This window comes from Cervus elaphus, chromosome 15 (genome assembly GCF_910594005.1).
Source record: "Cervus elaphus chromosome 15, mCerEla1.1, whole genome shotgun sequence".
In the NCBI taxonomy this organism is placed as follows: domain Eukaryota; kingdom Metazoa; phylum Chordata; class Mammalia; order Artiodactyla; family Cervidae; genus Cervus; species Cervus elaphus.
Window position 1 is genome coordinate 65,727,758 of NC_057829.1, and position 24,310 is coordinate 65,752,067.

A 24,310-nucleotide genomic window follows, 5' to 3' on the forward strand; every position below is an offset into this window, starting at 1 on the left:
GGGACACGTAGCTGAAGGAAGGATTATTTTTGGGAGCAATGCCCTATTCCTGGCTTTCCTCTAACTCTGGAGGGTCTGCCACAGACCTGGTATAGACATGGGTGCATGGACAGGGCATGGGCAGCTCCTTTGAGGGTTAAATTCTAGGAAAAGATGGGACTCTTAAGTGGAGTTCTGAGCATAGGCGTATTTAAATGGGCCAAGAGATGGGTCCTTAAAATGGAGGGCAAGAATTGCTCTGTTTATTGCCCCATGCCCTGGACCTGCCTTTATTCACTTCACAGGGAAGCCTGAAAGGAATCCAGAAGCAGCCCAAATAGGCTGGTTAGCCTCCTTAACACCACACGTGGAGGTAGAGGGATTCCCTTCTTCCTTCCACTCAAAAGGCAAGGAAGGCTCCAACTTCTGAACTAAACTGGCTTCCCCTAAGACTAGGAGACTGAGGAACAGAGCCTATAAGGCGTTCCCTAGCCAGATGAGACCAGCAACTGGGAGATTACCTTAACTCTGTCATTGAGGAAGGAGTTCTGAGAAACAGAGATTAAGGAGAAGTAGAAAAGACACTAGAAAGTCTGTCCCATACAAATCAATTTTTAATAACTTCAACTTGCCACCAGCTTCCAGCTCCTGCTCCTCTGAGGTTCATCAATGTGGAAAACCCTAAATGCCCCAGGCTGAACTATCCATCTAGTCATCAGAGATGACCCAGCCCTGATATCTTAAGAATCTACAATTATACGTGGCAGCACGATGTGGATTCTCTGGAACTTGCTCAGTGTTGGAGCTGGAACTCTGGTTCCCAGGAAGGGCAAGTATCCCAAAGACACCTGAAGTGGAAGAGTAGCCTGGGAGGTCCCAGACCTGCTCTCCTGGCTGGATTCTGGCATTTACTTCCAGATTCTTCCTATGCTGCTTGCTCCCTGCAATCCTGAAGGCTTTAAAAAGTGCTTTAGAAAGGGAGGGCCTCAGAGGAGCAGCTACTTCAAAGGCAGCTGTGGGGCAGGGAAAGCCTACAGCAGTAGTCCCATGGAGGCTGTCCAGAGGAGGAAACACAGGCCAACTTCCCAAAGGTCGGCCTTTCCATGATGCTCACCTGGCTTGTTCCAGAGCCTGGCCCTGGCAAGCTCTTTCCCTTGCAGGCACCAGACCACCACAGGAACAGATTCCTCCCCAGAGGAAATTCTCAGGCAGGCTGGATGTAAACAACAGCCGGGTGAGGGGGTGGAACACGTGGAGGGGAGCTCAGTAGAGGCAAGAGAGGCTCCCAGAGGAGGGGGTGGCTAAGGAGGTGGGGAAGCTGCTGGAAAGGGAACCAGCAAAGTAGGCACCTGAGGGCTTCAGAAAACCTGTCAATGTTTATTTCACACACATACCCTAAAGACAGTTTAAACCAGATTGAAAATGAAAAGCTAAGATTGTGACCCTGTGGTGCTGAAGAGTCAATGGGCTGGAAGGCAGGGGAACACTCACAGGTACTCCTGGTGCCAAGAATCAAATGCAGAAAGTGGTGGCCAGACAGCAGAGGAGTCAGCTCTGGATTCAGAAAATAGAAAGAAGGTACCCCATAACTACCCCACTCAAGGCCTGAGCTAAGGGTCCCAATGACTGGACAAAGTGCCGGTGGGGGCATGGGACACAGATTTCAGGGCCGGCTCAGCCCCAGGCTCAAAGCAGAACTGGCTCCACCTACATCTGAGAGTTAGTCTGTTTTCAGAAGCTTGGGTGAGCCACTGACCCCATGGATGTGGGCATCACCCTGAGGTTTGCCCAACAGCTCCTGACAATTAGTTAGTAGCCATAACTTGTAATCTCAGTTGGAAATATGAGGGCTTGTCCAGAAAGCCCACCCCCAGAAATCCCCACATTTCTGAAGGTGTCTCCCTGTGCCCACCCCATCCCTTCCCCAAATAAGATTATCCCTGGCTTGCCCATCCTGGCCCCTGCTGTCCAAGCTCCAGTGAAGTGTGGCCTCCACTGACAGAACTTGGTGTCTGTGTTTTTCTCCAACCTTGGGAACAGGCCCTCGCCCCTGGCCCGCCCTCCAGCCCAGAAGCCTCGTGGGTAAGGGCAGTCAGTGGCTGCTCAGGTATGCGTGGCAGCTTCAGGAGATAGTGGAGAATTCCTTGAGCAGGACTTCCTGGCTGAGTGTATGGAAGGCCAGGTTCCTCCGGACGTTGGTGCTAATGGATCGAACCTGGGAAAAGGTGAGGGGAGGTGGAAGGGCACAGGCAGAGAAAAAACAGGAGAAAGTCCATTACAAACAGCAGAGGGCAGTGCCTGAAGCACAAGGCCAAGATGCAGTGCTAGAAATTTCTCTCAGGAAATGAACTCTTAGCATCTATCATCCCTGCAGGTAAATGAGTGAACAGTTCTGTGATGGCAGGAAGAAAAGAGGTTGAGAGAAAGAATTCGAGTGGATGTGAGAAGAACATCTGAGCACCTGATGAGGCAGAGACAAGCAGAGACAGAGAAGGAGCGCCGACGTCAGGCCTCTGGCCTTGCCTTGGCCAGGCTGAGGGGGACTGGTCCAGTCAGTGGTCTAGTGGAGGAGGAGAAACTGAAGCCAGAGAACTCTTGCTCTGGAGCTCCCTCTCTGTGGGCGTTTTTTGCTCTTCTCAACCTCCTTCTGTATTTATCTACTTTTCTGGTTGGAAAGGACATTTGGAGATACAGCCCTTGTCTGGCACGGATGGCAGGAGTACGACCCAAAGAGGCCAACAGCCAGGAACAGGTCACATAGCCAGCAAGTCCCAGCTGTGGGAGCAGGACCTAGTTTCTCAGCTCCTGGGCCAGCACTCTCCATACCCCAAAGTGCCTGCCTGCTTTAGAGGAAAGTCTGGTTGTATTCTCACCATGTTCCCTCCACTGATGGCTTTCTACCCCGAGACTGAGAACCTTGCAGGAAGTCCTGTCTGTGTCAGCAGGGGAAAGCGGTCGGAGGGCCAAACTCCCTGCTCTGAGTGGGTTCTAAGATGGATTATTCATTGGAAATAGATGTGAACACTGATCTAGAGACAAAGCGGGGGAGGAAGGGGACAAAGAACGTGTATCTGTCTTAGGCCCCAAAGCCCAGGAAGCTTTTCTTCCATCTCTGCTGTGCTATGGGAAACATAATGAAGTCATCAGGCAGTAAGCAGAGGAAAGGCCAGCATGGCAAACAGCAGGCAGCCCAAGTTCATTAGCTCCAAACCTAACCAGACCCTCTGAGCTCCCCTATGCCAGTGGTACAGCTATGCAGAGACACAAGTAAGGTGCAGACTAGTGCCCCAAAGCCTCAAGACAGCTTTTGATGTTTCTCCTCCTCAGTCCTCTTCATCTCCTAGTAACTTTATCTCTTAAGACCTGACCCCTAGATCAACTTGAATATTTGCCGACCACCCCATAAAAGTACTATATTCTGCTATCTCCTTACACTAGTGGCTTCCCTGCTGCCTGCTATCTCAGCTCAGAGTATATATGCCTCACCCTGGGGAAGGCCCAAATCCCAGGAATGGCATGTCAGGGTCAGAGTTGGGCTGGGTTTAGCACAAGACAGATGATCTAAAGCTAGCACCTTCATCATGGACTAGGCATGGGTAAGTAAAAAGCTGGGCTGATGCAAATTCTGTCCTGGCAGTGGGAGGTCTGAGGATATGGGAAGTGGGTACAGAGGCCTGTGTGCCCCGGTCTCAGACCCCAGACCAGAGTATACAGGGAGACTGGGCTTTCCCTGAGGGCAATTTCTAAGTGCAGGGCAGGAAAGGGACCACTAACAGGGTGGTCCAGTTCTGTGGAGATGTCAACTGGGAGGTGGAGGAGACAGAACAAGTGTTCACTGGCTTCAGATGGCCAAGGGAGGGGCTGCAGGAAGCTGAGTGACTGGAGAGTGGGAATGAGGGTAGGGAGTGAAGACTGGAGAACTAGATTGGAAGGGCACTTAGACCAGGACCCAGTTAGGAATTTAGGATAGTGGTTACATAAGGAGGAGAAGAATCAATTACTCTCATTAGTTGTTCTGAGGATAGGATAAGGAGTAATGAGCCAGAGCTGCCACTGGGAATGCACATCAAACTCCAGGCCTAGCTGAAGCTGCACCGGGCTATCTCCATGGCTGCAGAGGAGAGGTGGGCACTGCTGCCTCAGGCTTCTCACCCTTCCCAGCCTGGCACAAGTACCCTGGTTAGTGTCTTTGTCTCTTACCACCTGGTTCTTCCTGGACTGCTGTGGGACAGAAGTAGCAAACCCAATTCAATCAGGCCCCTCCAATCTTATTTCATCAGCCTGTACCCACCTGCACAGTAGAACCCAGTGGCAGGGAAGGGCCCTCCACAGACATAGGCAGAGACAGAGGCAAGGCTCACTCACCAGCTCTTTGAAGAAGGCGGCTTCCTTGTGCTGCTCCGAGTAGCGCTCATACTGGTCCAGGCCATCCTGCAGCTTCAGTGTGAGTGTGTCATAGTTGGCTCGCACTACCTCTAGCACCTGGGGAAGTCAAGAATCAGCGGGGGCTTAGGCCACACAAACCCTAGGTCACTTGGCCCCCACACCTCTCCTGCTGCTCTACTGGGCTGGATTCAGTCTGGGACAACACACCCAAGAGACTGTCACTATGTGTCACTACTTATTACTGAAAAAAGGCTGGCCATGGCAATTCCTCAGGTTTCTGGAACCACTTTTTAAAAAAAATTTGTATTGAAATATAGTTGATTTACAATGGTGTGTCAGTTTCAGGCGTACAGCAAAGTGAATCAGTTACACATACACATAAAATATACAGGGAATTTCCCAGTGCTCCAGTGTTTAGAACTCCATTCTTTCACTGTGAGGGGCATGGGTTCAATCCCTGATGGGGAATTAAGATCCTACAAGCCATGTGGCATGGCCAAAATATACATACATACATACATATATATATATATATATATATGTGTGTGTGTGTATTTTTTTTACATTCTCTTGCATTATAGGTATTATAAGATACTAAGTAGAGTTCCCTAGCTGTACAGTAGCTGGGACCACTTTCTAATTTCTTCCATCCCCTGCCTTTCCTGACTGGTCCAGCCTGGTTTTCAGGGCCGTTTACTGTGGGTATGGTAAAGGAGATGAGAAGAGGGGACAGAACAGTAAGTGTCTGAGCCCCTCAGTATCCCTGACACCACAGACGCATTCTCAGCTGTATCGTGCAGCTTTCTCTGGCCTGGCTGTCACAGTTGCTGAGTAAGACTTTGCCAATATCTTTCCTTTTCCCTTTCTGGGAACCACATTTCTTTAGTCCCGGGATGTTCCTCAGTACCATCTGCCACTTGTTTTCATCTCTCAATGCCAACTCAGTCTTCTTATCCATTGCCTGGATGGAACTTTTGAGCATCCCAGCCTTGGAGTGTAGGAGACATTTCTAGACTAAGCTAGAGTTTATCTCATCCTCTTCTGTTCTGAGGAGGGGTCCCTCCCTACTATGTCTCTGTGGTGGACTCAGACTTCCGCTAACTCCAGGAAACTTGGATCTCTGTGGTTCCAGAAGGAAAGGATTACCAAAGCCAGTTCTGATGTAAGTCTAGCTTATTAGACCATGAATCACAGGCAAGGACAGTTAGTTAGATCACAAATATTCAGAGGTGACCAAGCCCAGGCTCCTGCTACTCCCTGTAACAAAAACTATTTTGGATATATCATGTCCATTATTAGCAACATCAGATTAGTATTTAGAGAATGTAATACTACCTTGCCAGCTTGAAGATAATTATATTTGGGTTATACAATGATTAGTTACACCAGAAGATGTAGATCTTCTCCATTAACTTAAAAGAACTGAGCTAGGTAGAAAGGAGAGACCAGGAGAGTGACTAAATTTTCACTCTGACAATCTGGCCAACAGCTGTTCTGCAATTTGGTCTGACCTGGGAGGGAAGTGTATGATGTCATGGAGAGCTCCCAGCTCAGCCAGGAGTCTTGCGAGGAATGAGTATGGTAAGGGAGGCTGAGCTCTAACAGAAGGCAGGGCTGAAGGGAGTAAGTTAGAGTCAAGACTGATCAGAGGGGTTGAGAATGCATTCCTGAGGGGTACAAAGGTGCCTCTGGGCTGTTCCCTTCACCAATCCAGTCTTATTTCAGGGCAGACTGCACCTGGTGGCAAATATATCTGCCTGCCAAGAATTCCTGAGGAGAGGGTAGGGATGGAGAACACAGGCTTGTGTTCCTGAGTTTGGGAAGGACAATCAGGTCAAAGCTCTGGTCCAGACTCAGGCTCTTTTCCTCCAGACATCCCAGTCTTCAAGGTCACTTTGCCAAACTATGTCCCACAGACTCTAGTAGAGACTGGTTTCTTCGCTTCTATCTGTCAGTTCTGTTGGCAGGAGGACCACAACGGAGCGATGCCAGTCACCCAAGAAGTCATCTGGCTCTCTCACGTATGACAGGTGTGCTCATGGCTGAAACTTCTACAGCCAAGGTCTTCTCTCGGAAGTAAAGGACTCCAGCCCACAAATAGGCAAAGTTCCAAAAAAAGGTAAGATGGAATCAGCCCCCAGGAATCAGATGGAATAAAATAATACCTGCTTTTCCAATCCCTGAACTCTGGGCAATTTCAGCAATAGCTATGACCCAGTAACCTGGACTCAGCCTTTACTAAGGGGAGCCAGGTACCAAAGGACAAATACCATGCTGAAGCCAACTTCTGAGAAGAAGAAAGAGCATGTCAAGAGATGCTATGTCCTGAGAGCCTCAGGCAAGGCCACCTTGATCATTCTCTCTTTTTGCCAGGGCAGAGTGGAAGGTATAAGATATCACTCAGCACAGGGATTTTTCCTTTCCCAATAAAGCTGGCTTTTGCTGGAAGAGCTTAGTTCAGTTTCTTACACGGGAGTGAAAGCAGAAATGGCCCCTGAGCTATCAGCTCCTTGGAAGGAATCCAGAGGCCTGGCTGGACTTACAGCACGATCTCAGCTTTCCCCTTGTCCAGACACTGCCTAGGGTCACCTTCTCCTTCCCTGGCCCTTTCTTGTGTTCACCTAACCCCTGTTATTTCCTGTCCATATCACTTCTCTTAAACTTTCAAGAGAAGAAAACATTCTAAACTCAGGTCTGGGTCCCAGCCCTTTTGAACTCCAGAGCACTAGCAACTCACTCCTAGTCTGGGACTTTCCTTTCTGTAACTACGGACTTTAGGAACACGTCCCATTTGGGCCTCACCCTGAACACTGGCCTGAGATGTGGTGAAGGGGGTAGTTACACAGAGAAAAATTTCCCAGAGCCCTTGTGCCTAAAGGCCTTAGGCTTTATCATAATTTGCCATCTCAATTTCTGGCTTCCTGGCAACTTCAAAGGCCCTTCCTAGATGGACATTTCTCCCTAATCCATCAGGTATAGTATATACCCTAACAGAGCCACCTTTATTCACCAGTTGTTGGGCTTGTGGGCTTCCTAGAACCTTGTCCACATCAGTTCAATGTAGCTCTAAAGGCAGTAAGTCACCTATCAGCCACATGCTCTCTAAGGAGTCCTTATTCCCCCACCTGTGATGCTTAGTCCATGGGAACCTGGGTCCTGGCAAAAAGGTCTGATAGAAAACTGAATTGGGAGTTTCACTCTTACTGTGGAATCTCAGACAATTACCTAACCTCTTTGAGGTGGAACTTCAAGAGGGGTTCTCTCTGAAAGGTGGAAGTTGAACTCAGCTTCCAAACATTACAGGGGAATAAAAGTTCTGAGTTCCTGAAAACAACATACAACTGATGGAAACATTATCGTCCCAATGGCTATACAGCAACCTGGATAGTTCCTGGACTGTCTTCAGAGCCCAGGAAGTGCCGACTCCTATTTCAAACTGTCCCAAAGATCTTATGTGCATAAATGACTCTTCACCACGAAGGAACATCTTCTGGATTTAAGTGGAAGGCACAAATGACCTCAGTTTCAAAGATCTCATTAGATATCTTGGAAACACTCTGCCTCAGGTGAGGGAATAATAAATTAGTGAGGGAGAGGACCTAAACTCCTTCCCTGAGGTCTCTGGAGGAGACATAGGCTTTGAGGTTAGGAAGACCTGAATTTTACTCCCAGATCAACCACAGGTAGCTCTGTAAACTTATATACACTACTTAATCTCTGAGCCTCAGTTTTCTTATTTTCCTCATAGAGCTGATGTGAGGATGAAATGAGATAAGATTGTCCAATGCCTGGCACATTAATAACAAACAATAAAAGGTTACTAATTTTATGATGAAAGCCTCCTCTGGTGACAACAGGCCATTTGGTAGCTCTGCTTATCCCCAGGTAGTTCTAACCATAAACCAGGAGCTGGGGCCTTACACATCTCCATTAGCTTGTGGCACATACTGGTGAAGAGTACTCTCTATACAATACAAAAGCAGGCTTCCCATAATGACCCCATGTCCTGAGTGTAACTGACAATGCATCAACCAGAAGTCAAAGAATGGCCAGTACCCACTGCCAACCTTAGTAATCTTAGTAATTCAGGCAGATACAGGTTATACTAAAGAAAAGCTGAGCAGAGGCCTGGCCTCGCATGATACAGGTTGGGAGGCTCTTGGCCACATCAGGGAGCAACAAGATCCCAGAGCAAAAATTTAGTTCAAAATTGTTGATGAGGTTTCAGGCACACACACACACACACAAACACCCTCTTCCTCTAGCACACATAATAGGGATTCCCAAAAGACTATTCAGTACCCTGTGCCCCACCTTTTTATTTTTTAGCAAGACCTTTGAAATGGGAAATAAGTCTTGCCTGAAGATAGCAGCAAAGGAGGATCACCAAGCTAGAAAAGTTCAATGGCTATCTAGTCTTGATGTTAGAGGGCTTTACCCTGTGCCTGAAAAACTGCCTGGTCTCTGCTGGGACAGTTTGAAATAGGAGTAGGTACTTCCTGGGCTCTGCAGACAGTCCAGAGATTCAGTCCAAATCTCTGCTGGACTGAATTCCTGGGAGAATGAGAATGAGGGGACAACTAAGTAATAGGATGTGACCTGACAGCAAATCTGTGTTCATTATCTTCTCAATTTGAAATGACATCTAAAGTATATAACCTATTTGGGGAAAGTACAGAAGTCTGACACTAGCCCACTCGAGCCAGGGCAACATGTATGGCCTTCCTTAGAGACCAGGCTGCCAAATGAGGATGAAACCACAAGATATCAGTAGAGAAACCTACTGAGAAGTCTTATAGAATAGGAAATAAACACGGAACCTATCAAGACTGCAGTGGGGTGTAACAGAAAGAGGCTACGGAATCAGCAAAGTCTGGGTTCAAATCTTGACACCTTAATTTACTAGTTAGTTATATAACCTTGACCTGTCTGAGCTTTAGTTTCTTTGTCTGTAAAATAGTTACCATTATAATATTTTCTTACAATACTATGAAGATAAGTGATAATATATAAATAAACATTAATAGCTAAGTGATAGGATCTGGCAAGGGTGCTAAATGAATGAAGGCTATTGAGATGGAAACAAGAAAACTGGAAAAAGAAAGTATCTGATATATTCAAATTAAGACAAATCAGGTGGTTAAATTGTGGCCAGGAGGGTCTGGAAATAGCACGAATACCTGAGGATTGTGACATGAAAGGCAACCATAACTCTTTCTACCAAAGTGTTGCCATTGAGAGAAAATCATAAAAATAACAGTTCTGGAAGAAACGTTTGAAATCACCCAAATACTGAGTACATGGCCCTCATGTCACAGATGAACAAACAGACATCTTGAAAGACTGTACACTGCCCCAAGACACAAAGCTGGAATTACACAGCAAAGTCTCCTGACTCCCCATCCAGTGCTCCTCCTGCACTAGCAGGCTAGTCTAACCTGGGGTACGTTGTTGAGTTTACAGGCTAAGTGATCTTTCAGAGAATAAAAATTCAAGGATCTCAAACTCACTGCTAAGAAGTGGGAAGCATGACATGTGCAGAGCTGGGAATGTAACCTGGTGAAGGCCTGTTTGATGTTTGAGCCTTAATGACTACCATGTCCTCAGGGCTCCACATCTTGTCAGTTTGCACCCACAGCAGCTGAAGACCCTGCTCAGCGGTTGAAGACCCTGTTGATAATGTAAACCACCAACAAAACTTTACAGACTACCCCAAATTCATTATTAGCAAAGTCTGGCTTTGGTTGCTACTCTAATTACTCAATGCTCATTTAGAAGTTTAAAATTCAAAGGTCTTCAATGTTTTTTATCATTATCATTTTATTTATTGTTTGCCGCACTGCACGACTTGTGGGATCTTAGTTCCCCAACCAGGGACTGAACCCAGGCTCTTGGCAGTGAGAGTACAAACTCCTAACCCCTAGACTGCCAGGGAATTACTGATCTTTAGAGTTTAATTGGGCTTTTTTGGCTGCAGCCACCAGACAGTTTCCAGGCTTGGGGTGGGGTGTTAAAAGGATACAGTGAATCCCTCTACAATGAATGATCATACTTTAAGACCAATTTTCCATTCTTCCAAAAAGACTTGTAACCACTCTGTTTTCATTTTCATGCAGTCCTGCTTTAACTCTGCTGAACCCCTAATCATAGAAAAATTAATCTCTGGGTAGTTTGAAAGAGATAAAGTAGGTGAAAGAAGGAAAGAAAATAAAGGCTTTTTAGAGGATTTTCATAATAATCTCCATCCATCTCTCCACTGGACTCTGGCCATTTGCTCTACTTCAAATGTTTATTCACTGGTTGGAGAATATGACTTTTCAGTCCCATTTCTTCTGTAAAGCAGGAAAGGACTATTACTGATTTCCTCACTGAAACTGCATCATAGCTGGATTCTTAGCACCCTGAAGGAAGGGACCCAGTGCAACATTACAGATTTTCCACAATCCCCAACACAGTCTTGAGGAACAGTAAACATTCAACATGCTTGTGGACTAATTTAGTAACACTCAGGTCTCTCATCAAGGTCACATCATAGGGGAATTCCCTGGTGGTCTAGTGGTTAGGATTCAGCTTTCATTGCCATGGCCTGGGTTCAATCCCTGGTCAGGGAACTGAGATCCCATTAGCCACAAAGCCTGGCAAAAAGAAAAAAGAGAAAGTCACATGATAAGATTAGAATTAGACAGTACACGCTGCCAGTGCACTGTTCACAGTGCTCTGACATGCTTCTAAAGCCCAAGTCCTATCTTTAAGGAGCTAAGAAGCAACGAGGAATCAAGATAAAACCACCCTTGAAGGGCACACTTACACATACGGCACAGAAACAGTTGAGCCAACACAACTATAAGTGGTTTGGAGTCAGGTGACTAACTGATCAATGAATGGGCAGTCTGATTGAAATAGTAAACCTTTTAAGGCAGGGAAAATTAAGAAATCCAAAGTCTCTTCTCTTTTGCCTACAACATAATCTTACTCAGCTAATTCAGACTGCAAAATTCTCACCAGTATGGCAGGGCCCCTGGGACAGCAGCTCAGGAGGGCCATTAGTTGACAGGTCTGTGACTCTGGCCCTGGCAGCTTAGGCTCCATTCAGGGTATATTATTTGAAGGGTAGATTGTTCAGGCACTACCCAGATGCTGAAAAAATAAATCCTGCACAAAAGATGAGCAAAAGGTTGAAAGGGTGGGAAAGGATTTCACTTTACTCTCCACACAATCCATAGTTTCAATTTTTTTGGAAATCAGGTTTGATCCATTCTGAGATGTCCCTTTGAGGTGCGTTCAATTTAGCAACAACTTTTAGCTGCACAATCCAGCTAAACTGTGCAGTGTACTCATTAGATAACTGTCCAAAATAATTTAAGCAGACACACAAAGTGATCTTTGAATAGCCAGGTTCAAAGTCTTGCTGAGCTATATTTAGCACTTATTTGCATAAGCAACTAACAGGTTATGCATCTCAGAAGACAAGGAGAAGAAACAATTAGATCCATGAACTCCAAGGCTAACTAGTACCCAGAGAAAACTGTTAGCTTCCTTCAGATGCCATCTACTTAACCTCTTACTCAGGACAATGCTTGGTTCATGTTGAGATGGACATAGCCTAAAAGAGTCATGGTTTCCAAGCAGACAGTTAGCTATCAGACAAAATATCAGCCATTCAAGAGCTCTCATGTTTCAATTCTTGCTGTTCTGAGAGACTTGAGGATAGAACCTTTGTAAATTATCAATGTTAAAGGCTGGACCTGGGCCCAAGAATAGAAGGAAAATATGGGGAAAGGGAAGAGAGATCTTTTTGTGTATTATCTTTAAAAATATATGAAAATGCTCACTATAACATCTTGTTTCCAAAATCCATTCAAGACCCTTCTCTCATAATGGAAAAAAAAGAGGAAGGAAGCAAGGAAGAAAATGAAGTAAAATGGACAATGCATATAAATAGTTAATTCAAGTGGTGGCTCTCTGAAAAGTAAATGAAATTTAAAAAATTTAGCTGGGTAGGTTAACTCAGGGTATACGCTAATATTTTGAAGTAGTTCAGGACTTCCACTTTCATTTATAATGGAATAATGGTGGCTTCCCTGGTAGCTCAGTCAGTCAAGTGTCTGCCTGCAATGTGGGAGACCCGGGTTCAATCCCTGGGTTGGGAAGATCCCCTGGAGAAGGAAACGGCAACCCACTCCAGTACTCTTGCCTGGAAAATTCCATGGACTGAGGAGCCTGGTACGCTACAGTCCATGGGGTCACAAAGAGTTGGACACGACTGAGCGACTTCACAACTTCACAAAGGAAATAATTCTTTTCATACACTGTATAAAATGCAGTGCAGGACAGGAATCCTGAGAGAAAGAAAATATAAGGTGAGCACGAGGAGAAGGCAACGGCAACCCACTCCAGTATTCTTGCCCGGAGAATCCCATGGACAGAGGAGCCTGGTGGGCTACAGTCCATGAGGCTTGAAGAGTCAAGACACAACTTAGTGACTAAACCACCACCTAGACGGGTTAGCTGAGAACTAGAGTCACCTGGAAGTTAAGTGGGAGGTTGGACGGGGTTGCAGAGTTCTGTCTGGGGGAGACAGTAGCCTTGGACTGACTGGGGCAGGGAGTTGCCAGAGACACTGCTCAAGAAGTTGTTCCCAACAGGAGAAAGAGCAAGTTCTGATGTAGGCTTAGAAAAACAGGCAACTTGACCAAAGGCAGCAGATCAAGCCAGCCCAACTGGTTCATGAATGTAGTTTAATGAAATGAATCAGGATGGGAACAGAAATAGATTAAGGGACCACATAGTGACTGGAAGAGTGGAGAGGGCTCAGCAGGGTCTGGCTGACCTCACCCGAAGCCTAGGTAAGGAGTCTGGGGCCAGGCAGAGAAGGGCCGTAAAGGCAACTGGGAAGTAGTTTGGGGAGGTTTTGGAAGGCAATCTGACTTCTTTTCGGAGGGTGTTTTGAGCTGGTTGGGTTAGCAGCCAAGAGAAATGGGATTGAAAATGGAATTGGGGCCTCCATATCCTTGGTGTTGGCCCAGCAAATATTTCTTAGTTGCCACTGGCCTGAAGAAGCTATGTTGTAAACGCTTTCATTCCTTTGTGTACTTTATACCTTTTTCCCACCCCACCCCCCATTTCTTAATAAATGCTTTTGAAAAATGTGAGAAAAAAAAAAAAGGTGAGCACGAAAATCTTGCTGAGCTAAGGAGACACATTAAAGTTTGGAAAGGCAGAGGGGCTGGCATTTGTAAGGCAGGTTACCAGAAAGGAAGGAGTTCAGCAAAGAAAAGGGTTTTAGAAATTTATGTACAGTTCCCACTGAATCTGTTGCTGAACAATAAGAATCACACTTTTAGTGTAAAATTCAACCAGTTTCCACAGAAAAATGACTGAGGATCTGTAAGCTGAACAATTCCCAGAGCTCACACAGGATTGGGAGGTGTATGAATTTTGACCAACCAGAATGAAAAGTACCTGTTGAATGTGTAGGGCATTCAAAAGAGGCACCAGAACACTAACACCTTAACAGTAGAACTAAACTTGGGGGCTTCCCTGGTGGCTCAGATGATAGAGTCTGCCTGCAATGTAGGACACGCAGGGTTCGATCCCTGGGTCAGGAAGATCCCCTGGAGAAGAGAATGGCAACACACTCCAGTACTCTTGCCTGGGAAATCCCATGGACAGAGGAGTCCATGGGGTTGCACAGAGTCAGACACGACTGAGCGATTAACACACATACACACACACAGAATTAAAAGTCATTCTAAATCTATCTTAATAAAGATAAGGAGTTTCATACATGGTAGTCAAAAGGTACAAACTTCCAATTACAAGACAAATAAGTACCGGGGGGTGTAACATACTACATGATGACTACAGTTAACACTGCTCCTTAGTATATTTGGGCTTCCCATGTGGCACTAGTGGTAAAGAGCCTGCCTGCCAATGAAGGAGACTTTAGAGACACAGGTTTGATCCTGGGGTGGGAAGATCCCCTGGAGCAGGGCATGGCAACCCACTCCAGTATTCTTGCCAGGAGAATCCCATCGACAGGGGAGCCTGGTGGGCTACCATCCATAGGGTCACAAAGAGTCTGACACAACTGAAATGACTTAGTACAGCACACATGGTTTATTTAGAAGTTACTGAGACAGCAGATCCTGAGTTGTCATCACAAGGACCACCCCACCCTCCTGCTGCCTTTGCATCTATAGGATGTGACTGATGTTAACTAGATTTACTGTGGTAAACTTAAATAGTGGTATATGTCAGTTATAGCTCAATAATACTGGAAAAGAAAGATCACTACATTCCAATTCATTTTTTTCTTTTGAAAAAAAGAAGTTTCAAAAGGATTGTTGTTCTGTTGCTAAGTTGTATTCAATGCTGTGACTCCACGGACTGCAGCACACCAGGCTCCTCCTGTCCTCCACTATCTCCCAGAGCTTGCTCTAATTCATGTCCATTGAGATGGTGATGCTATCTAACCAGCTCATCCTCTGTCATCCCCTTCTCCTTTTGCGTTTAATCTTTCCCAGCATCATGGTCTTTTCCAATGAGTTGGCTCTCTGCATCAGGTGGCCAAAGTTTTGAGCTTCAGCTTCAGCAACAGTTCTTGCCATGAATAATCAGGGTTGATTTCCTTTAGGATTGACTGGTGTAATCTCCCTTCAGTTCAAGGGGCTCTCAAGAGTCTTCTCCAGGACCAAAATTCAAAAGCATAAATTCTTCGGCATTCAGCTTTCTTTATGGTTTATGGTCCAACTCTCACATCTGTACATGACTCCTGGTAAAACCATAGTTTTGACTATAGGAACCTTTGACAGCAAAGTGATATCTCTGCTTTTTAATATGCTGTCCAAGGTTTGTCATAGCTTTCCTTCCAAGGAGCAAGTCTTTTAATTTCATGGCTGTAGTCACTGTCTGCTATGACTTTGGAGCACAAGAAAATAAAGTCTGTCACTGCTTCCACTTTTTCCCCTTTTATTTTCCATGAAGTGATGGGATCAGATAATCTTAGGTTGCTTAATGTTGAGTTTTAAGCCAGCCTTTTCACTCTCCTCTTTCCTCATCAAGAGGTTCTTTAGTTCCTCTTCACTTTCTGCCATTAGAGTGGTGTCATCTGCATATCTGAGGTTGTTGATATTTCTCCCAGCAATCTTGATTCCAGCTTGTGATTCATCCAGACCAGCGTTTTGCATGATGTACTCGACACAGACGTTAAATAAACGGGGTGACAATATACAGCCTTGTCAGACTCCTTTCTCAATTTTGAACCAGTCAGTTGTTCCATGTGAGGTTCTAACTGTTGCTTCTTGACCTGTGAACAGATTTCTCAGGAGGCAGGTAAGGTGGTCTGATATTCCCATCTCTTCATGAATTTTTCACAGTTTGTTGTGATCCACACAGTCAAAGGCTTCCGTGTAGTCAGTGAAGCAGAAATAGATGTTTTTCTGGAACTCCATTGTGTTCTCCATGATTCAACAAATGTTGGCAATTTGATGCTGGTTCCTCTGCTGCTTCAAAACCCAGCTTGTAACATCTGGAAGTTCTTGGTTCACATACTGTTGAAGTCTATCTTGAAGGATTTTGAGCATAACATTGCTAGCATGTGAAATGAGCACAACTGTATGGTAGTGTACACATCCTTTGGCATTGCCTTTCTTTGGGACTGGAATGAAAACTGACCTTTTCCAGTTCTATGGCCATGGCTGAGTTTTTCAAATTTGCTAACATAACTGAGTACAGCACTTTAACAGCATCATCTTTTAGAATTTTAAAATAGTTCAGCTGGAATTCTGTCACCTCTGCTGGCTTTGCTCGTAGTAATGCTTCCTAAGGCCCACTTGATTTGTCTGGCTCTTGGTGAGTGATTATATGGGTCATTAAAACCTTTTTGTATAGTTCTTATACAAAGAACTTCTTAATCTCTTCTGCTTCTGTTAGGTCCTTACCATTTCCTTTATTGTGCCCATCCTTGCATGAAATGTTCCCTTGATATCTCCAATTTTCTTTTTCTTTTCTTTTTTTTAATTTATTTGGCTGTACCAGGTCTTAGTTGCAGCATGCAGGATCTACTTCCCTGAACAGGGATCATACCAGGGTCCCCTGCATTGGGAGCTCAGAGTCCTAGCCCTGGACCACCAGGGAAGTCCCTCTCCAAGTTTCTTAAAGAGATCTCTAGTCTTACCCATTCTATTGTTTTCCTCTATTTCTTTGCACTGTTCATTTAATAAGGCCTTTGTATCTCTCCTTGTTATTCTTGGAACTCTGGATTTAGTTGGGTTTATCTTTCCCATTCTCCCCTGCCTTTTGCTTCTCTTCTTTCCTCAGCTATTTGTAAAGCCTCCTCAAACAACCACTTTGCCTTCCTGCATTTCTTTTTCTTTGGGATGGTTATGGTCACTGCCTTCCTGTACAATGTTACAAAAAGGAGATTGCTGCTCCACAAATAATTTCTTTACCTTCCTCAATGAAGTCTGACACTATTTAATAAAGACAACAAAATCCAGCATTCAACTATATAACATTCACAATGCCCGATATCCAGTAAAAAATTATCAGACATGTCAAGAAGCAAGAAAATGTAACTCATAACCCAGAGAAACATCAGTGAATAGAAACAGACCCAGAAATTAAAGAGATGATGAAATTAGCAAGGACATTTAAAGAGCTATTATAAATATGTTCAAGTGCTTAAAGACAACCATGAACATTATAAGGAACAAAACGGAAGGTATAAGCACATCACAATAAAATTGCTAAAAACCAATGTTAAAGAAAGAATTTTAAGAGCAGCTCAATGGGGAAAAAACACACATACAAAGGAGCAAAGATAAAAATTCACACTTGTCAGAAACTATACAAGCCAGAAAACAATGGAATGATATCTGTGCCAAAAGAAAAAAAAAGTTAGCCTAAAATTCTATATCCAGCAAAAACATCTTTCTGAAATGAGAGTGAAATAAAGACCTTTTCAAACAAACTATCTGAGAGAATGTGTTGTTAACAGTCCTACAATCAGAAGAAATGTTAATAAAAGCTCTCTGGTAGAAGGAAAATTACATTATCTGGATCTTTCAACAGGAATAAAACATACTGGAAATGGTAAATACATGGATAAAATGTAAAATACTTCCACATAAATTTGAAAACTAGGAAAAAAGATAATTGACTCATCAATCAAAAAATGATAACAATGGAATGTGAAAATTATAAGAAACCTAGAAGAAAAATGTTTGACAATAGTAATACAAAGACCAGGAGTGGGGCAAATGGAAACACACTATTGTAAGGTTATTACACATTATATGAACTCATATAACAAATTTTGAAGGTATACTGTGGTAAGTTAAAAATGCATGTTTGAAAACCTACAGCAATGACTAAAATAATAAAACTAAGGGGTAGAGATAAGAAGTCAATATTGGACATAAAATAGAATCATAAAAAATACTCAGTTAATCCAAACAAAAGCAGAAAAAGGAAAAGATAAACAGAAGAAAAAGAAGGGGAAAAAAGGCAAGATGGCAGATATTAACTCAACAATATTAATAAATAAATTAAATGTAACATTTCAATTAAAAGACAGAGGTTGTCAGACTGGGTAGAAAATCAATGTCCAATCACAGGTTTTGTCTAAAAGAAATCCACCTAAAATATAAAGACACAGATAGGCTGAAATTATAAAGATGGGAAAAATATGTTGTATCAACACTAATTTTAAAAAAATTGAATTGCTATATTAACAATCTGATAAGGAGACTTCTAACAAGGGATATTATCTGGAACAAAGAGTGAAATTTCATAAAAGCAAAAATAAACAAGTAGAACCTAATTAAACTTAAAAGCTTTTGCACAGCAATGGAAACCATAAACAAAATGAAAAGACAACCTATGGAAGAGGAGAATACATATTTGCAAACTATGAGACTATTAAGGGATTAATTTCCAAAATATACAAACAGCTCATACAGCTCAACATCAAAAAACAAACAACCCAATCAAAATATGGGCAAAAGCTCTAAATAGACATTTCTCCAAGGAAGATATACGGAGGCACATGAAAAGATGTTCAACATCGCTAATTATCAGAGAAACGCAAATCAGAACTACAGTGAGGGGACTTCCCTGGTGATCCAGTGGCTAGGACTCCATGCTTCTAAAGAAGGGAACCCAGGTTCGATCACCATCAGGAAACTAGATCTCGTACATCACAACTAAAGATCCTGCATACAGCAATGAAGATCGAAGATTCCACGCGGAGCAACTAAGATCCGGCACTAGAGCTAAAAAATAAACAACATCAAGACTACAATGAGGTATCACCTCATACTGGTCAGAATGGCTGAATGGCCAAATGGCCATCTGTAAATAATCTATAAATAATGACTGCTGGAGAAGGTGTGGAGAAAAAGGGACCCTCATACACAGTTGGTGGGGATGTAAACTGGTATAGACATTATGGAAAGCAGTATGGTGGTACTTCAGAAAACTGAAAAGAGAATTGTCATGTGATCCCACAATCCCACAATAAATGTCCACTGACAGAGGAGTGGATAAAGAAGATATGGTAGATAGATATAATGGAATACTATCCAGTTATTAAAAAGAATGAAATAATGCCATTTGCAGCTACATGGGTGAACCTAGAGACTGTCATACCAAGCAAAATAAATGAGAAAGAGAAAGACAGGAGAGTGGTGTGGAGCATGCAGGTTTTGGTCTACAGCCTGCGCACCACCTTTGCACCCAATGAGCCCTGCCTACCAGGGCTCTGGGGGCTATAGGCAGGCACCTACCAGGCACTGAACACGTGCCCCACTCTGCTGTTTGTGCACAAATTCACAGACAAACATGAATAGGTAACAACAGAAAACGGTGTTGGAACAGTGGCAATCACCAATTTTGTACAGGAAGACTTGGGAGATGTTGTTTGCTGTAGTCTGTCAGAAGTTAGGACAAAATTGAACAAACAAGGAATTTGGTGCACTGTAAATTATTATAAAGAACGCTGAGTGCCAAAGAATTGATGCTTTTGAACTGTGGTATTGGAGAAGACTCTTGAGAGTCCCTTGGACTGCGAGGAGATCCAACCAGTCCATCCTAAAGGAGATCAGTCCTGGGTGTTCATTGGAAGGACTGATGCTGAAGCTGAAACTCCAATACTTTGGCCACCTGATGCGAAGAGTTGACTCATTGGAAAAGACCCCGAAGCTGGGAGGGATTGGGGGCAGGAAGAGAAGGGGACAACAGAGGATGAGATGGCTGGATGGCATCACTGACTCGATGGACCTGAGTTTGGGTAAACTCCGGGAGTTGGTGATGGACAGGGAGGCCTGGCGTGCTGTGATTCATGAGGTCGCAAAGAGTCGGACATGACTGAGCGACAGAACTGAACTGAACTGAACTGAAATTATGTTTGAAAGTGAAAGCCACTCAGTCGTGTCCGACTCTTTGTGACCCCATGGACTATACAGTCCATGGAATTCTCCAGGCCAGAATACTGGAGTGGGTAGCCTTTCCCTTCTCCAACCCAGAGATTGAACCCAGGTCTCGCGCACTGCAGGTGAATTCTTTACCAGATAAGCCACAAGGGAAGCCCAAGAATACTGGAGTGGGTAGCCTATCCTTTCTTCAGCAGATCTTCCCAATGCAGGAATTGAACCACGGTCTCCGGCATTGCAAGCAGATTCTTTACCAACTGAACTATCAGGGAAGCCCTAAATTATGTTTGGTGCACTGTAAAGTATAGCTGCTAGTGAACTCTACTGTGTGTATCAGAAGTAACTGAAATTAATGAAACTCTAACAGAAATCCAGGACTTGTCAACAAATCTTGTTTCAAAGATGGTTGGCTCATCAAGATGACACTCAGTAACCCTTCACAACTAGATGAACTAATGAGTGAAGCAGCAAGAGAAATCCATAAAATCTCTTGAGGCACAAAAATGGAACCCCTAAATAAACTAGCTTGAAACAACTTAGAAAAAAAGAGACAAATACCATATGATACACTTATCTATGGAATCTAAAATATGACACAAATGAACTTATCTATGACAGAAATGGAATAAAAAACATAGAGAACAGACTTGTGATTGTGTGTGTGGGGGGGGGACAGGTTGGATTGGGAGTTTGAGATTAGCAGATGAGGTTAGCAGATGTTTATACAGATCCATCTTGTTTATACAGAATGGATAAACAACAAGATCCTATTGTATACAATATTCAATATCCTATAATAAACCGTAATGGAAAAGAATAAAAATACCATTTAGATAACGTAAAAAATGATTGAGAAAAACAGGTACAAAACAGTATGCTAAAAACTACAAAATACTGATGAGAAAATTTTAAAGATCTAAATAAATGGAGAGGTATATCATGGTCGTGGATTTGAAAACAATATTATTAAAGTATCAATTCTCCCCCAAGTTGATCTATAGAGTTAATGCAATTCCAATCAAAATCTTAGCAGGTTTTTATTTGTAGAAATGACAAGCTGATTTTACACTTTGAATAGAAATGCAAAAGACATAGAATACTCAAATAATTTTTAAAAAGAGCAAAATCAGAGGACTTACATTACTTGATTTCATGATTTATGACAGAACTATAATAATCAAGACAGTGTAGGGCATAAATTTTGACATATATGAGACCAATGGAACAGAACTAATACTTTAGAAATAGACCCACATATACATGATCAATTGAATTTTTACAAATGTACCAAAGATTTCAACAGGGGAAAGAAATAGTCTTTTCAACAGATGACAATGGAACAACAGGATACTGCAGGGTGGGAACTGGATGAACGTTTACCATTACCAAATGCCTTACAAAAAATTAACTTGAACTTCCCTGGTCGTTAAGTGGTTGAGAATCTGCCCGCCAGTGCAGGGGGACATGAGTTCGATCCTTGGTCTAGAAACATTCCACATGCCTCCGGACAACTAAGCCTAAGCCTGGTGTGCCACAACTATCTAAACCCTCACTTCAGAGCCTGTACTCTACAACAAGAAAAGCTAGCACAATGAAAAGCCCATGCACCACAACTAGAGACTAGTCCCTACCCGCCACAACTAGAGAAAGCCTGTACGCAGCAATGAAGATCCAGGGCAGCCAAAAGTAAATAAATAAATTTTAAAAAAAGAAACAATAATTCCATTTAAAAAAATCAACTTGACACAGAGCATGGAACTAAATGTAAAAGCCAGAACCATAACACTTCCAGAAGAAAGTACAGGTGAAAATTTCCACAACTAGGAGGAAGCAAAGATTTACTGAATAAAACACAAGGGCAAAAACTGTTTTAAAAATTTCATAACTTCATCTTTATGGTATTAATTTAAAATTGGTTTCCATTAAAACGTCTGGACTTTGAAAAACACTATTAATAACTTGCAAAGACAAGTCACTGAAAATAGGAGAAAATATTCATAATATATATGAAAAGGACCTGCATCTAGAATATACAGAAACTCATGAATAATCAAATTTAAAAAACAGGCAAATGATCAGAGGGTCATCACTTGTCATCATGCAAATTAACAGTAATTTTAAACACTGTAACATATGCAGTATTACTAGAGCACTTTATATGCACTAGAATGGCTAAAATTAAAAAGACAATTCCAAGTGTGACAAAGATATGGAGTAGCTACAACTTATTCATTGCTGGTTGGAATTAAAAATGGTATAACCACTTTTGAAAACAATTTGACAGTTTCTTTCTTTTGAAAAACATCTTTATTGAGATATAATTTACATACCATAAAATTCAATCATTTTAAGTGTATAATTCAATGTTTTTAGTATATTCACATAGTTGACAATTATCACCATGATCTAAGTTTAGAACATTTTCACCAACCCCAAAAGAAACTTCATAACAATTAATAGTCGTTCCCCAACTTACTCCCAACCCAGCTGTAGGTAACCACTAACCTATTTTCTGTTTCTATAGATTTGCTTATTCTGGTCATTTAAAATAAATGGAATCACACAATATATGGTCTCTGTGACTGGCTTCCTTCATTCAGCATATGTTTTCAGGAATCACCCATGTTGTATCAGATATCAGTACTTCATTCCTTTTTATGGCTGTACAATATTCCATTGTATGGATACATCACGTTTTGTTTACGTATTTAGTTGCTGATGGACATTTTGGTTGTTTCTAGTTTTACTACTTGTGGCTCAGTAGTAAAGAATCCACATGCCACACAAAGATAGAAATATAGATCAATGGAACAAAACAGAAAGCCCACAGATAAATCCACACACCTATGGACACCTTATCTTCAACAAAGGAGGCAAGAATATACAATGGAGAAAAGACGTCTTTAACAAGTGGTGCTGAGAAAACTGGTCAACCACTTGTGGAAGAATGAAACTAGAACACTTTCTAACACCATACACAAAAATAAACTCAAAATGGATTAAAGATCTAAATGTAAGACCAGAACCTATAAAACTCCTAGGAGAACATAGGCAAAACACTCTCCGACATAAATCACAGCAGGACCCTCTATGACCCACCTCCCAGAATACTGGAAATAAAAGCAAAAATAAACAAATGGGACCTAATTAAACTTAAAAGCTTTTGCACAACAAAGGAAACTATAAGCAAGGTGAAAAGACAGCCTTCAGAATGGGAGAAAATAATAACAAACAAAGCAACTGACAAAGAATTAATCTCAAAAATATACAAGCAACTCCTGCAGCTCAATTCCAGAAAAATAAATGTCCCAATCAAAAAATGGGCCAAAGAGCTAAACAGACATTTCTCCAAAGAAGACATACAGATGGCTAACAAACACATGAAAAGATGCTCAACATCACTCATTATTAGAGAAATGCAAATCAAAACCACAATGAGGTACCATTTCATGCCAGTCAGAATGGCTGCTATCCAAAAGTCTACAAGCAATAAATGCTGGAGAGGGTGTGGAGAAAAGGGAACCCTCTTACACTGTTGGTGGGAATGCAAACTAGTACAGCCACTATGGAGAACAGTGTGGAGATTCCTTAAAAAACTGGAAATAGAACTGCCATATGACCCGGCAATCCCACTGCTGGGCATACACACCGAGGAAACCAGAACTGAAAGAGACACATGTACCCCAATGCTCATCGCAGCACTGTTTATAATAGCCAGGACATGGAAGCAACCTAGATGCCCATCAGCAGATGAACGGATAAGAAAGCTGTGGTACATATACACAATGGAATATTATTCAGCCATTAAAAAGAATACATTTGAATCAGTTCTAATGAGATGGATGAAACTGGAGCCCATTATACAGAGTGACGTAAGCCAGAAAGAAAAATACCAATACAGTATACTAACGCATATATATGGAATTTAGAAGATGGTAACGATAACCCTACATGCAAAACAGAAAAAGAGACATAGATGTATAGAACAGACTTTTGGACTCTGTGGGAGAAGGCGAGGGGGGGATGATCTGAGAGAATAGCATTGAAACATGTATATTATCAATTGTGAAACAGATCACCAGTCCAGGTTTGATGCATGAGAAGTGCTCAGGGCTGGTGCACTAGGATGGCCCAGAGGGATGGGATGGGGAGGGAGGTGGGAGGGGGGTTCAGGATGGGGAACACATGTAAATCCATGGCTGATTCATATCAATGTATGGCAAAAACCACTACAATATTGTAAAGTAATTAGCCTCCAACTAATAAAAAAAAAAAGGAACCTGCCTGTCAAAGCAGGAGATGTGCGTTCAATCCAGTATTCTTTCTGGGGAAATCCCATGGACAGTATTCTTGCCAGGGACATCCCATAGACAGCGGAGTCTGGCGAGCTACAGTCCATGGAGTTGCAAAAGAGTTGGACATGACTTAGCAACTAAACAACAGATACCAGTTTTGAGTTATCATAAATAGTAGTAGTATGAATATTTGTATACAAGTCTTTGGGTGGATAT

The 24,310-nt window shown here is 42.8% G+C and overlaps 1 protein-coding gene across 1 annotated transcript in view; it reads right to left on the reverse strand.

Annotated features, from left to right (window-relative positions):
- Window positions 1-1,336: 1,336 nt before the first annotated feature.
- ARMH3 (armadillo like helical domain containing 3) overlaps window positions 1,337-24,310 on the reverse strand; it is a 171,400-nt gene continuing 148,426 nt past the window's right edge. The window contains exons 25-26 of the mRNA XM_043924866.1: window positions 4,345-4,461; window positions 1,337-2,194 (exon numbers count right to left, since the gene is read on the reverse strand). Coding sequence (XP_043780801.1) covers window positions 2,102-2,194; window positions 4,345-4,461 — 210 coding nt within the window. The 3' untranslated portion in view covers window positions 1,337-2,101. The remainder of the gene's footprint in view (window positions 2,195-4,344; window positions 4,462-24,310) is intronic.